At 45.7% G+C, this 14,157-nt stretch overlaps 1 protein-coding gene across 1 annotated transcript in view; it reads right to left on the bottom strand.

Annotated features, from left to right (window-relative positions):
* The window catches only part of DOK7 (docking protein 7), a 70,038-nt gene that overhangs the window by 39,995 nt on the left and 15,886 nt on the right, over positions 1 to 14,157 (bottom strand). The window contains exons 3-4 of the mRNA XM_038745327.1: positions 12,465 to 12,695; positions 3,402 to 3,602 (exon numbers count right to left, since the gene is read on the bottom strand). Of these exons, the coding sequence (XP_038601255.1) occupies positions 3,402 to 3,602; positions 12,465 to 12,695 (432 nt within the window). The remainder of the gene's footprint in view (positions 1 to 3,401; positions 3,603 to 12,464; positions 12,696 to 14,157) is intronic.

Genomic DNA, 14,157 nt, shown 5'->3' with positions numbered 1-14,157 from the left:
TCCTCTGCTGCCGCTCACCGACCCCCGGCCCACGTCCTTCATTCATTCATTCATTCAATCGTATTTATCGAGCGCTTACTGTGTGCAGAGCACTGTACTAAGCGCTTGGGAAGTCCAAGTTGGCAACATATAGAGACGGTCCCTACCCAACAGTGGGCTCAGAGTCTAGAAGGGGGAGACAGAGAACAAAACAAAACATACTAACAAAATAAAATAAGTAGAATAAATATGTACAAGTAAAATAAATAAATAAGTAGAGTAATAAATACGTACAAACATATATACATATATGCAGGTGCTGTGGGGAAGGGAAGGAGGTAAGGGGGGATGGAGATGGGGAGGAGGGGGAGAGGAAGGAGGGGCTCAGTCTGGGAAGGCCTCCTGGAGGAGGTGAGCTCTCAGTTGGGCCTTGAAGGGAGGAAGAGAGCGAGCTTGGCGGATGTGGGGAGGGAGGGCATTCTTTCCCCTCGCCTGGAATGCCCTCCCTCTTCACATCTGCCAAACTAGCTCTCTTCCTCCCTTCAAAGACCTACTGAAGGCTCACCTCCTCCAAGAGGCCTTCCCAGACTAAATCCCACCGGCCTCAACTCCCCTGTTTCCTCCATGTCTCTCCGACTCACTCCCTTTGCTCTACTCCTCTCTCCCCGTCCCACAGCACTTATGTACATATGTATATATCTATAATTCTATTTATTTATATTAATGCCTGTTTATTTGTACTGATGTCTGTCTCCCTCCATCTAAATATGAGCCCACTGTGGGCAGGGATTGTCTCTTTTATTGTTGTATTATACTTTCCAAGCACGTAGTACTGTGCTTTGCACACAGTAAGTGCTCAATAAATATGATTGAATCATCATCATCATCAATCGTATTTATTGAGCACTTACGATGTGCAGAGCACTGTACTAAGCGCTTGGGAAGTACAAATTGGCAACATAGAGAAACAGTCCCTACCCAACAGTGGGCTCACAGTCTAAAAGTTCCACAACTATCATTATTTTTTATTACTGAATTTGACATTTCCTATACACCCACAAAAGAAGGAAGGGAATTCACTGTGATTCCACCTTCAGACCTCCCCAGCTAGGTTTGGAGGAATCAAACAGATCATCAGAACTCATGATGTACATCATCGATCGTATTTATTGAGCGCTTACTATGTGCAGAGCACTGTACTAAGCGCTTGGGAAGTACAAATTGGCAACATATAGAGACAGTCCCTACCCAACAGTGGGCTCACAGTCTAAAAGAAAGTTCAGTGTAAATAAATAAGTTCAATAAATACAGTTCAATAAGTGCCACCCCCAAAAAACCACCAGATTCAAAAAGAGAATACAGTTATAACGGAGTAACTCTCCATGTTGCTGTGCTCTGAAAATGCTCAACGTGACTGTCAGATTTTTCTCAATGGCTGAGAGATGAAAAGCAATGGAAATGTTTGACTGTATACAAGAACAGTGAGGGATGATTTTATCGCAATCTTCCAAGTCCCTGGACAAAAATTTGCTTCTCCACCATTTCACTCCCTGCAATTACCACCTCAACACCTTTACCCCAACCCCACCGCACTTGTGTACACATTTCAAATACCCAGTTTCTTAAGCATTAATTCATCTCCTTATCCACTGAGGCCCAGAGAAGTGAAGTGACTTTCCTAGATTCACACGGCAGACAAGTGGCGAAGCTGGGATTAGAACCCATGATCTTCTAATAATAACAATAATAACGATGGTATTTGTTAAGCACTTTCTAAGTGCCAAGCACTGTTCTAAGTACTGAAGTGGTTACAAGATAATGAGAAGCAGCATGGCTTAGTGGAAAGAGAATGGGTTTGGGAGTCAGAGGTCCTGGCTGTGTGACTTTGGGCAAGTCACTTAACTTCTCTGTGCCTCAGTTACTTCACCTGGCAAAGTGGGGATTAAGACTGTGACCCCCACATTTGACAACCTGATTACCTTGTGTCTACCTCAGGGCTTAGAATGGTGCTTGGAACATAGCGAGTGCTTAACAAATACCATCGTTATTATTATCAGGTTGTCCCAGTTTTAATCCCCATTTAACAGAGGAGCACTTAGTACCACTGTCTACACGCAGTAGGCGCACAATAAATAATAATAATATTAATAATGATGGTATTTGTTAAGCACTTACTATGTGCAAAGCACTGTTCTAAGCGCTGGGGGGATACAAGGTGATCAAGTTGCCCCACGTGGGGCTCAGAGTCTTAATCCCCATTTTACAGATGAGGGAACTGAGGCACAGAGGAGTGAAGTGACTTGCCCAAAGGCACACAGCTGACAAGTGGTGGAGTCAGGATTTGAACCCATGACCTCCAACTCCAAAGCCCGTGCTCTTTCCACTGTGCCACGCTGCTTCTCTATACGACTGAATGAATGAAAAACTATTATTATTATTATCAATTCCAGTGCCACCACCTGTCTGCTGGGTGGCCCTGGGCATGTCACTTCACTTCTCTTGCCCCCTCCTTCCTCTCCCCCTCGTCCCCTTCTCCATCCCCCCGTCTTACCTCCTTCCCTTCCCCACAGCACCTGTATATATGTATATATGTTTGTACATATTTAGTACTCTATTTATTTATTTATTTTACTTCTACATATCTATTCTATTCATTTTATTTTGTTAATATGTTTGGTTTTGTTCTCTGTCTCCCCCTTCTAGACTGTGAGCCCGCTGTTCGGTAGAGACTGTCTCTATATGTTGCCAACTTGTACTTCCCAAGCGCTTAGTCCAGTGCTCTGCACATAGTAAGCGCTCAATAAATACAATTGATGATGATGATGATTTTATTTTGTTAATATGTTTGGTTTTGTTCTCTGTCTCCCCCTTCTAGACTGTGAGCCCACTGTTGGGTAGGTACTGTCTCTATATGTTGCCAACTTGGACTTACCAAGCGCTTAGTCCAGTGCTCTGCACATAGTAAGCGCTCAATAAATACGATTGATGATGATGATGATTTTATTTTGTTAATATGTTTGGTTTTGTTCTCTGTCTCCCCCTTCTAGATTGTGAGCCCACTGTTGGGTAGGAACTGTCTCTATATGTTGCCAACTTGTACTTCCCAAGCGCTTAGTCCAGTGCTCTGCACACAGTAAGCGCTCAATAAATACAACTGATTGATTGATTCTCTGTGCTTCAGTCGCCTCATCTGTCAAATGGCGATGGAGACTGTGCCACGTGGGAACTGGGCCCAACACCGACTTGTTCGTATCCACCCCTGTGCCTGGCACATAGTAAGCGCTTAACAAATACCATCATCATCATCATCATCATCATCATCATCATCATTCTTATTATTATTGTCATCCGATACAGGAGAAAGGGTAGGCCCATCCCCAGGCCCACAGGGAGCTTTGGAGGGGCAGCGCGGTCGTACTTACAGAAGCCGCATCTGGTGCCACCTTCGAAGATGAAGCCATCGGGCACAGCGCCAAAGCGCCTCAAGTCTGACAGCCTCCAGTGCCCCATGACGGCCGGGGGCACGTCCTTGGCCAGCACCAGCAGGTCGTTGCACAGGTGCAGGGTGGCCGGGCCGCTGTCCAGCTTCGTGCCAGGAGCCACACACACGGAAAACCTGTGCACTGCCCACCCCCCAACCCCCAGGAGCCCCAGGATAGATGGACAGAGGCCCACAGACAGAGACGGAGACGCCACAGAGAAGGGAGGGACGAGGAGAAGGGCGAGAGGGGGAAAAAAGGATAAGGGAGAGAGTTCAAAAAGTGAGTTGAAAAGGCAGAAGTCAAGCATAATAATCATCATAATGGTGCGTTTTGGTAATAATAATAATAATAATAATGGCATTTATTAAGCACTTCCTATGTGTAAAAGCACTTTTCTAAGCCCTGGGGAGGTTACAAGGTGATCAGGCTGTCCCATGGGGGGCTCACAGTCTTCATCCCCATTTTACAGATGAGGGAACTGAGGCACAGAGAAGTGCCCAAAGTCACACAGCTGATAAGCACTTACACTCTCTAGACTGGAAGCTCATTGCAGGCAGGTAATCTATCTGTTTATTTTTGTATTGTACTCTCCCAAGCGCTTAGTACAGTTATGTGAAATTCATTCATTCATTCATTCATTTATTCAATCATATTTATTGAGCGCTTACTACTACTAATAATAATGAAATTCATTCATTCATTCATTCATTCATTTAATCGTATTTATTGAGTGCTTACTACTACTAATAATAATGAAATTCATTCATTCACTCATTCATTGAGCCCACTGTTTGGTAGGGACCATCTCTATATGTTGCCAACATGTACTTCCCAAGCGTTTAGTACAGTGCTTTGCACACAGAAAGCGCTCAATAAATACAATTGATCGATTGATTCAATCGCATTTATTGAACGCTTACTACTAGTAATAATAATTCATTCATTCATTCTATCATATTTATTGAGCGCTTACTGTGTGCAGAGCACTGGATTAAGTGCTTGGGAAGTACAAGTTGGCAACATATACAGACGGTCCCTACCCAACAACGGGCTCACAGTCTATTCATTCATGCATTCATTCATTTATTCAATTGTATGTATTGAGCACTTACTACTACTAATAATAATGAAATTCATTTATTCATTCATTTATTCAATCATATTTATTGAGTGCTTACTACTACTATTAATAATAACGAAATTCATTCATCCATTCATTTATTCAATCGTATTTATTGAACGCATACTACTATTAATAATGATGAAATTCATTCATTCATTCATTTATTCAATCATATTTATTGAGCGCTTATTACTACTAATAATAACAATGAAATTCATTCATTCAATTCATTTATTCAATCATGTTCATTAAACACTTACTATTACTACTAATAATAATGATGGTATTTGTTAAGCGCTTACTATGTGTGAGGCACAATACTAAGCTCTGGGGTAGATACGAGCCAATCGGGTTGAACACGGTAGCTGTCCCACATGGGGCTCACAGTCTCATTCCCCATTTTACAGATGAGGTAACTGAGGCGCAGAGAAGTAAAGTGACTTGCCTAAGGTCACACAGCAGATAAGAGGCAGAGGCAGGATTAGAACCCAAGACCTTATGACTCCCAGGTTTGTGCTCTATCCACTACGCCATGCTGCTTAATGTGTGGAGAGCACCCAACTAAGAGCTTGGGAAAGTAAGATACAACAATAAACAGTGGCATTCCCTGCCAAACACTGTACTAAGCGCCAGGATGGATACAAGGAAAGTGCATTGGATCCACTCCCACCCTACATGGGCTCACAGTTTTAATAATGAGGGCATTTGTTAAGTGCTTACTCTGGGTTAAGCACTGTTTTAAGCGCTGGGATAGATAGAAGCTGATAGGGTTGGACACAGTCCCTGTCTCATGTGGGGCTCAAAGTCTTAATATCCATTTTTCAGATGAGACAACTGAGGCACAGAGAAATTGAGTGACTTGTCCAAGATCACACAGCAGCCTTAATCCCCATTTAAGAGAGGAGGGTACTGGGGACCAGAGAAGTGAAATAATAATAATAATGTTGGTATCTGTTAAGCACTTACTATGTGCCAAGTACCGTTCTAAGCGCTGGGGTAGATAAAAGGTAATCAGGTTGTCCCATATGGGGCTCACAGTCTTAATCCTCATTTTACAGATGAGGAAACTGAGGCCCAGAGAAGTGAAGTGACTTGCCCAAAGTAACACGGCTGACAAGTGGCAGAGCCTGGATTAGAACCCATGACCCTTAACTCCCAAGGCAAGGCTCTTTCCACTAAGCCACGCTATGACTTGCCCAGGGTTACCAAACGGACAAGAGGCAGAGCCAGGATTAGAACCCAGGTCCCTTCGACTCCCAGGACCGGGCTCTAGCCAGTAGGCCACACTGCTTCTCATCACTCCTTCATTCATCCTCCCTCCCATCTCCACAGAAAATACATATATTTAGTTGTTCATATAGTAAATGCCTAATAAATGCTATTATTATTATTATTATTATTATTATTATTATTATTATTATTATTATTATTATTATTCTAGAGGGGAGAGAAGCAGCAGAAGCAGCGTGGCTCAGTGGAAAGAGCCCGGGCTTTGGAGTCAGAGGTCATGGGTTCAAATCCCGACTCCCCCAATTGTCAGCTGTGTGACTTTGGGCAAGTCACAACTTCTCTGTGCCTCAGTTACTTCATCTGTAAAATGGGGATTAAGACTGTGAGCCCCCCGTGGGACAACCTGATCACCTTGTAACCTCCCCAGCACTTAGAACAGTGCTTTGCACATAGTAAGCGCTTAATAAATGCCATTATTATTATTATTATTATTATAGAGACTGTGAGCCTGCTGTTGGGTAGGGATTGCCTCTGTTGCTGAATTGTAGTTTCTAAGTGCTTAGTACAGTGCTCTGCACACAGTAAGTGCTCAATAAATATAATTGAATAAATGAATGAATGATCTTGTACCTACCCCAGCGCTTAGTACAGACCCCCATGTGGGACCTGATTATCTTGTATCTACCCTAGTGCTTAATTCAGTGCTTTATACATAGGCAGAGCTTAACAAGTACCACAATCATTATTATTAATAATAATAATAATGATAACACATAATGCCAAATATAGTATTGTTTCTGCATTTCCTGCACTGAGAACAGTGCTCAGCACATTGTAAGCACTTAACAAATACAATTATTATTATTATTATTACTATGTGCCAGACACTGGGAAGACTGCTGGTTTAGACACGAAGATAATCATCTGGGACCCGGCCGTGATCTCTCAAGGGGCTGACGATCTGGAAGGGGAGATATCTTTTTCCCTTCGGACAGGTAAGGAAATGGGGCCCAGAGAGGTTGAGTGACTTCCCGAAGGTCACACAGCCAGCCTCAGTCTCCTGACTCCCCAGACCTGTACTTTTCCCACTAGGGCATGTTGTCTTGCCATTTTGATCATCTCCTTCCTGGGGGTCTTCCTGATACTATGGTGTGGTGGATAGAGCCCGGCCTTGGGAGTCAGAACGTCATGGGTTCTAATCCTGGCTCCGTCACTTGTCTACTGGATGACCTTGGGCAAGTCACTTCACTTCTCTGAAAGCTCACCTCCTCCAGGAGGCCTTCCCAGACTAAGCCCCCTTTTCCTCTGCTCCTCCTCCCCTCCTCGTCACACCGACTCCTTCCTTCTGCTCTACCCCCTCACTGCCCCACAGCACTTGAGTATATAGGTACATATCCATAATTCTATTCATTTAATGAATGATGTGCATATATCTATAATTCTATTTATTTTTATTGATGCTATGGATGCCTGTCAACTTGTTTTGTTTTGTTTTCTCCTTACCCCTTCTAGACTGTGAGCCCGTTGTAGGCAGGGACCATCTCTATTTGTTGCTGAATTGTACTTTCCAAGCACTTAGTACAGTGCTCTGCACAGAGTAAGTGCTCAATAAATACGATTGAATTGAATGGAATTGAATTGAATTGAATTTTCTGGGCCTCAGTTACCTCATCTGTAAAATGGGGATTGAGAACGTGAGCCCTCCACGGCCGAGGGACTGTATGCAGTTCAATTTGCTTGTATCCACCCCAGCGCTTAGTACAGTTCCTGGCACATACTAAGCGCTTAAGAAATGCCAGCATTTTTATCATAGCAGGGGAAAAGAGAGAGGAGGGAGAGGGCAGGGCAGTTGTGTGGAGGGGAATGAAGGTGGGGCAGTAGGAGATAGAGAAGAGAGGGAGGATCCAGAGTAATAATAATAATAATAATGGTATGTGTTAAGCTCTTACTATGTGCTAGGCACTGTAGTGGATACAAGCAAATCAGGTTGGACACAGTCCCTGTCCCACATGGGGCTCACAGTCTCAATCCCCATTTTACAGATGAGGCAACTGAGGTCCAGAGAAGAAGTGGCTCACCCAAGGCCACACAGCAGGCAAGTGGTGGAGCCAGGATTAGAACCCATGACCTTCTGACACCAAGGCCCGGGCTTTATCCACTATGCCATGCTGGTCCTCTGCATCCTTTAGGCACTTGGTATTCACCACACCCTCAGCCCCATATCACGTATTATCTTTTCTATCTCTCTTGCCACTCGTTCTCAGTTTCCTTCTTGAGCTCCTCCTCTGCCTCCCACCCCCTAACTGTGGGGGTCCCTCAAGGCTCAGTTCTGCATCCTCTTCTAAGCAGCGTGGATCAGTGGAAAGAGTACGGGCTTGGGAGTCAGAGGTCATGGGTTCAAATCCCAGCTCCGCCACTTGTCAGCTGTGTGACTTTGGGCAAGTTGCTTAACTTCTCGGTGCTTCAGTTACCTCATCTTTAAAATGGGGATTAAGACTGTGAGCTCCACACAGGACAACCTGATCACCTTGTATCCTCCCCAGTGCTTAGAACAGTGCTTTGCAAATAGTAAGCATTTAACAAGTACCAAAATTATCATTATTATTGTTATATTCTCCATCTTCACCTACTCCCTTGGAGAACTCATTCCCTCCCATGGTTTCAGCTCCCATCTCTATGCAGATAATTCCCAAATCTACATCTCCAGCCTTTATCTCTCTCTCCCTCTCTCCAGTCTGGCATCTCCTCCTGCCTTCAGGACATCTCTACTTGGATGTCCCACAGATACCTCATGCCCCAAATTGAGCTCGGCATCTTCCCTCCCAAACCCTGTCCTCCCGGTGACTTCCCCATCACTGAAAACAACATCATTTATTCATTCATTCAATCATATTTACTAAGCACTTACTGTGGGAAGAGCACTGTACTAAGTGCTTGGGAAGTACAAGTTGGCAACATATAGAGACAGTCCCTCCCCAACAATGGGCTCACAGTCTAGAAGCCACCATCCTCCCTCACAAGCTTGTGGCTTTATCCTCGCCTCATCTCTCCCAATCAACCCACATATTCAGTCTGTCAGCGCATCCTGTCAGTTCAACCTTCACAACGTCGCCAAAATCCTCCCTTTCCTCTCCACCCCCACTGCTACCGTGTCAATCCCAGCACTCAGCCTCTCCCGCCTGGATGACTGCATCGGCCTCTTTGCTGACCACCCGGCCTCCCGTCTCTCCCCACTCCAGTCCACGCTTCACTCAGCTGCCCGGTTCATTTTTCTACAAAACCCTTCAGTCCATGTTTCCCCACTCTTCACGAACTTCCTGTGGTTACCCATTCACTTCTGCATCAAACAGAAACTCCTCAACGTGGGCTTTAAAGCGCTCAATGGCTTTGCCCCCCTCCTACCTCACCTTCCTGATTTCCTACTCCAATCCAACCCACCCACTCCATTCCTCTAATGCCAACCTACTTACTGTAACTCGATCTTGTCTATCTCGCCACCGACCCCTCGCCCACATCCCGACTCTGGCCTGGAATGCCCTCCCCTCTTCGTATCCGACAGATGATCACTCTCCCTCCCTTCAAAGCCTTATTGAAGGCTCAACTCTTCCAAGAGGTCTTCCCGACTGAGCCCCCATTTCCTCTTCTGAACCATTCTTTATACATTCCCCCTCCCAACCCCATGGCTCTTATGTTTATATCTGTAATGAATATTAATATTCGTCTCCCCCTCCAGACTGTAAATTCCTTGTGGTCAGGGAACGAGTCTACCAACTCTGTTACACTGTACTCTTCCAAGCGCTTAGTCCAGTGCTCGGCACACACTAATCTATCAATAAATATGTTCGATTGTTTATGTACATATCCATAAATAATTTATTTTTATAAAGATATAAATGGTTATTTATACTAATGTCTGTCACCCCCTCTAGACTGTAAGCTAGCTGTGGGCAGGGAGCGTATCTACCAACTTTTCTTTTGTACTCTCCTAAGCGCTTAGTACAGTGCTCTAATGATGGCATTTATTAAGTGCTTACTATATGCAAAGTAGTACTGTTCTAAGCACTGGGCAGGTTACAAGGTGATGAGGTTGTCCCACGGGAGGCTCTCAGTCTTAATCCCCATTTTACAGGTGAGGTAACTGAGGCACAGAGAAGTTAAGTGACTTGCCCAAAGTCACACAGCTGACAATTGGCGGAGCTGGGATTTGAACCCATGACCTCTGACTCCAAAGCCCATGCTCTTTCCATTGAACCAAAACAGAACTCCAAATTTTCCCACACAAACCTTATCCTCCCTTTCACCTTCCCTCATGTCTCTCAAGCCCATAACCTTGGCATTATCCTTGACTTCTCTCATTCAACCCACATATTCTCTATTTATTTTATTAATGTGTATATCGCTATAATTTTGCTTCTTCTGATGGTATTGACACCTGTCTACTTGTTTTGTTTTGTTGTCTGTCTTCCCCTTCTAGACTGTGAGCCCATTGTTGGGTGGGGACCGTCTCTATTTGTACTTCCCAAGCACTTAGTACAATGCTCAGCACACAGTAAGCGCTCAATAAATACAATTGAATGAATGAATGAAAGAACGAATATTCAATCCATCACTAAATCCTGTTGGTTCAGTCATCACAACATCGCTAAAATCCTTCCTTTCCTCTCTATCCGAACTGCTACTATTGCTGATCCCAGAACGTATCCTGTCCCGACCTTTGCCTCTCTGCTGACCTCGCTGACTCCTGGATCTCTCCTCTCGGCTGCCCAGATCATTTTTCTGTAAAAATATTCAGGCCACATTTCCCCACTCCTCAAGAACCTCCAGTGGTTGCCCATCCACCTCCGCATCAAACAAGAACTCCTTACCATCGGCTTTAAAGCCGTCCATCACCTTGCCCTCAACAACCTCACTCTTTCATCTCCTACAATGACCAAGCTCCCACATTTCGCTCCTCTAATGTCAGTCTTCTCACTGTACCTCCATCCCAACTATCTCGGCGCCGACCTCTCGCCCACGTCCTGCCTCTGGCCTGGGACACCCTTCCTCCTCATATCTGCCAGACAATGACTCTCCCCACCTTCAAAGCCTTATTGAAGGCCATCTCCTCCAAGAGGTCTTCCCTTACTAAGTCCTCCTTTCCTCTTTCCCCACTCCCTTCTGCAAAACCCTGACTCACTCCCTTTAATTCATTCTCCCTCCCAACCTCCCAGTACTTATGTATGTATCTGTAATTATATTTATTTATTTATATTAATATCCGCCTCCCCCTCTAGACTGTAAGCTTGTCGTAGGCAGGGAATGTGTCTGTTATATTGTACTCCTCCAAGCACACCTTTAGACTGTGAGCCCACTGTTGGGTAGGGACTGTCTCTATACGTTGCCAACTTGTACTTCCCAAGCACTTAGTACAGTGCTCTGCACACAGTAAGCGCTCAATAAATACGATTGATGACAATGCAGTGCTCTGCACACAGTAAGTGTGAAGTAAATATGATTGACTGACTGCTCTGCACATAGTGAGAGCTCAATAAATACCCCTGATGGACTGATTTTCTAGACCGTGAGCCCACTGTTGGATAGGGACCGTCTCTATATGTTGCCAACTTGTACTTCCCAAGCGCTTAGTACGGTGCTTTGCACACAGTAAGCGCTCAATGAATACGATTGAATGAATGAATGAATGATTGCTTGAGGAGAATAATAATAATAATATTTTTAAGTGTTTACTATGGGCCAGGCATTGTGTTAAGTGCTGAGGTCAGGTGGGATCCAATCCCTACCTGTCTACATGTTTTGTTTTGTTGTCTGTCTCCCCCTTCTAGACTGTGAGCCCGCTGTTGTAGGGACCGTCTGTATATGTTGCCAACTTGTACTTCCCAAGCGCTTAGTCCAGTGCTCTGCACACAGTAAGCGCTCAATAAATATGATTGAATGAATGAATAAATGCCCCCAAAAGTAGTCTTAATCCCCATTTTGCAGATGAGGTAACTAAGGCACCGAGAAGTGAAGGGACTCGTCCTAGGTCTCAGAGCAGACAAGTGGCGGAGCAGGGATTAGAACCCAGGTCTTCTGACTCCAAGGCCCGGGATCCATCCACTAGGCCACACGGCTTCTCTAAGGAGGGAAGAGAGGAGAGCCCCTCTTGACCAGAAGCGTGTTGTGGCCAGGGAATGTGTGTCCGTTTATTGTTCTTTCGTACTCTTCCAAACGCTCAGTACAGAGCTCTGCACACAGAAAGCGCTCTTCAACGTCTTGTTCTCTTTCGATACGGTTTCACTGTCCTCTAGAAGCTGTACAACGCTAGAGTGGGTTCTAATCCTGACTCCGCCACTTGCCTGCTGTGTGACTTTGGACAAGTCACTCGACTTCCCCGGAAAACGGGGATGAAGACCGTGTACTCCACGTGGGACCTGGTATCTCCCCGACTTTGGGCAAGTCACTTGACTTCCCTGGGCCTCTGTCACCTCATCTGGAAAACGGGGATGAAGACCGTGTACTCCCCGTGGGACCTGGTATCTCCCCCAGCGCTCAGAACAATGCTTGGCACAGAGTAAGCGCTCAACAAAGACCAGCATCGTCATCAATAAATCCGACGGAAGATGAATGAGTGAATGAGGAGGGAGGGAGAGTGAGAAGAAGGGCAGACCTACCTTCCCCCAGGGCGTAGCGGATTCGGGCGTCCCAGGCCCACATGGCCTCCTTGCAGTCGAAGCCCAGCATGACCACTTGGGAACGGCAGATGATGGCCAACGTGTGGCTCAGGCCCTCGTAGGCCAGGCCGGGGTCCAGCCCGCAAATGTCCTGCAGGGTGACGCTGCTCCTCTCCTTCTGAGCCCGGGTTCGATCGGCTTTCTCCTTGAAAACCAGCATCAGCAGGCAGTCTGGGGCCGGGGAGCAGAGGGGCTCTCAGGGCCGGCCGGGAAGCGTCCGAGGGGCACGATCCCGGGACCCCTAAGCTGTCCCACCCCCAACGTCCACCGCCCATAATATAATAATAATGATGGCACTTATTAAGCGCTTACTATGTGCAAAGCACTGTTTTGAGAAGCAACGTGGCTCAGCGGAAAGAGCCCAGGCCCCTTCCCTCCTCTCCCCCTCGTCCCCCTCTCCATCCCCCACATCTTACCTCCTTCCCTTCCCCACAGCACCTGCATATATGTTTGTACATATCTATTACTCTATTTATTTATTTATTTTACTTGTACATATCTATTCTATTTATTTTATTTTGTTAGTATGTTTGGTTTTGTTCTCTGTCTCCCCCTTTTAGACTGTGAGCCCACTGTTGGGCAGGGACTGTCTCTATATGTTGCCAATTTGTACTTCCCAAGGGCTTAGTACAGTGCTCTGCACACAGAAAGCACTCAATAAATACGATTGATGATGATGATGATGAGTCGGATGTCGTGGGTTCAAATCCCGGCGCCGCCACTTGCCAGCCATGTGACTTTGGGCAAGTCACTTCACTTCTCTGTGCCTCAGTTACCTCATATGTAAAATGAGGATAAAGCCTGGGAGCCCCATGTGGGACAAACTGATCACCTTGTAACCTCCCCAGCGCTTAGAACAGTGCTTTGCACATAGTAAGCGCTTAATAAATGCCATCATTATTATTATTATTATTATTATTCTAAGCACTGGGGAGGTTACAAGGTGATCAGGTTGTCCCACGAGGGGCTCACAGTCTTAATCCCCATTTTCCAGATGAGGGAACTGAGGCCCAGAGAAGTGAAGTGAAATGCCCAAAGTCCCACAGCTGACAATTGGCGGAGCTGGGATTTGAACCCATGACCTCTGACTCCACAGCCCGGGCTCTTTCCACTGAGCCACACTGCTTCCTATCCACCAGCCATCCTCCAGCCCTTTCCCCACAGGCCCCCGAGCTTCCAGTGGACACCCCCGCTCTGTGTCTGTGGTATTTCTTAAGCGCTTACTTTGTGCCAAGCACTGTAATAGAGAAACAGCGTGGCTTAGTGGAAAGAGCAAGGGCTTGGGAGTCAGAGGTCATAGGTTCTAATCTTGGCTCTGCCACTTAGCTGTGTGACTTTGGGCGAGTCACTTCACTTCTCTGGGCCTCAGTTCCCTCATCTGTAAAATGGGGATTTAAGACTGTGAGCCCCACGTGGGACAATCTGATTAGGTTGTATCTATCCCAGCACTTATAACAGTGCTTGGTGCACAGTAAGCACTTAACAAACACCATTATTATCATTATTACTAAGCGCTGGGGTGCACACAAGCAAATTAGGTTGAACACAGTCCCTATCCTTCTTGAGGTGCCCAGTCTCAATCCCTATTTTACAAATGAGGTATTGCCCATTTTACAGATGAGGTAACTGAGGC

This window comes from Tachyglossus aculeatus, chromosome 4 (assembly GCF_015852505.1).
Source record: "Tachyglossus aculeatus isolate mTacAcu1 chromosome 4, mTacAcu1.pri, whole genome shotgun sequence".
Lineage (NCBI taxonomy): Eukaryota > Metazoa > Chordata > Mammalia > Monotremata > Tachyglossidae > Tachyglossus > Tachyglossus aculeatus.
The sequence above is the reverse complement of the archived record's forward strand: the minus strand, read 5'-3'. Positions and strand labels throughout refer to the sequence as shown.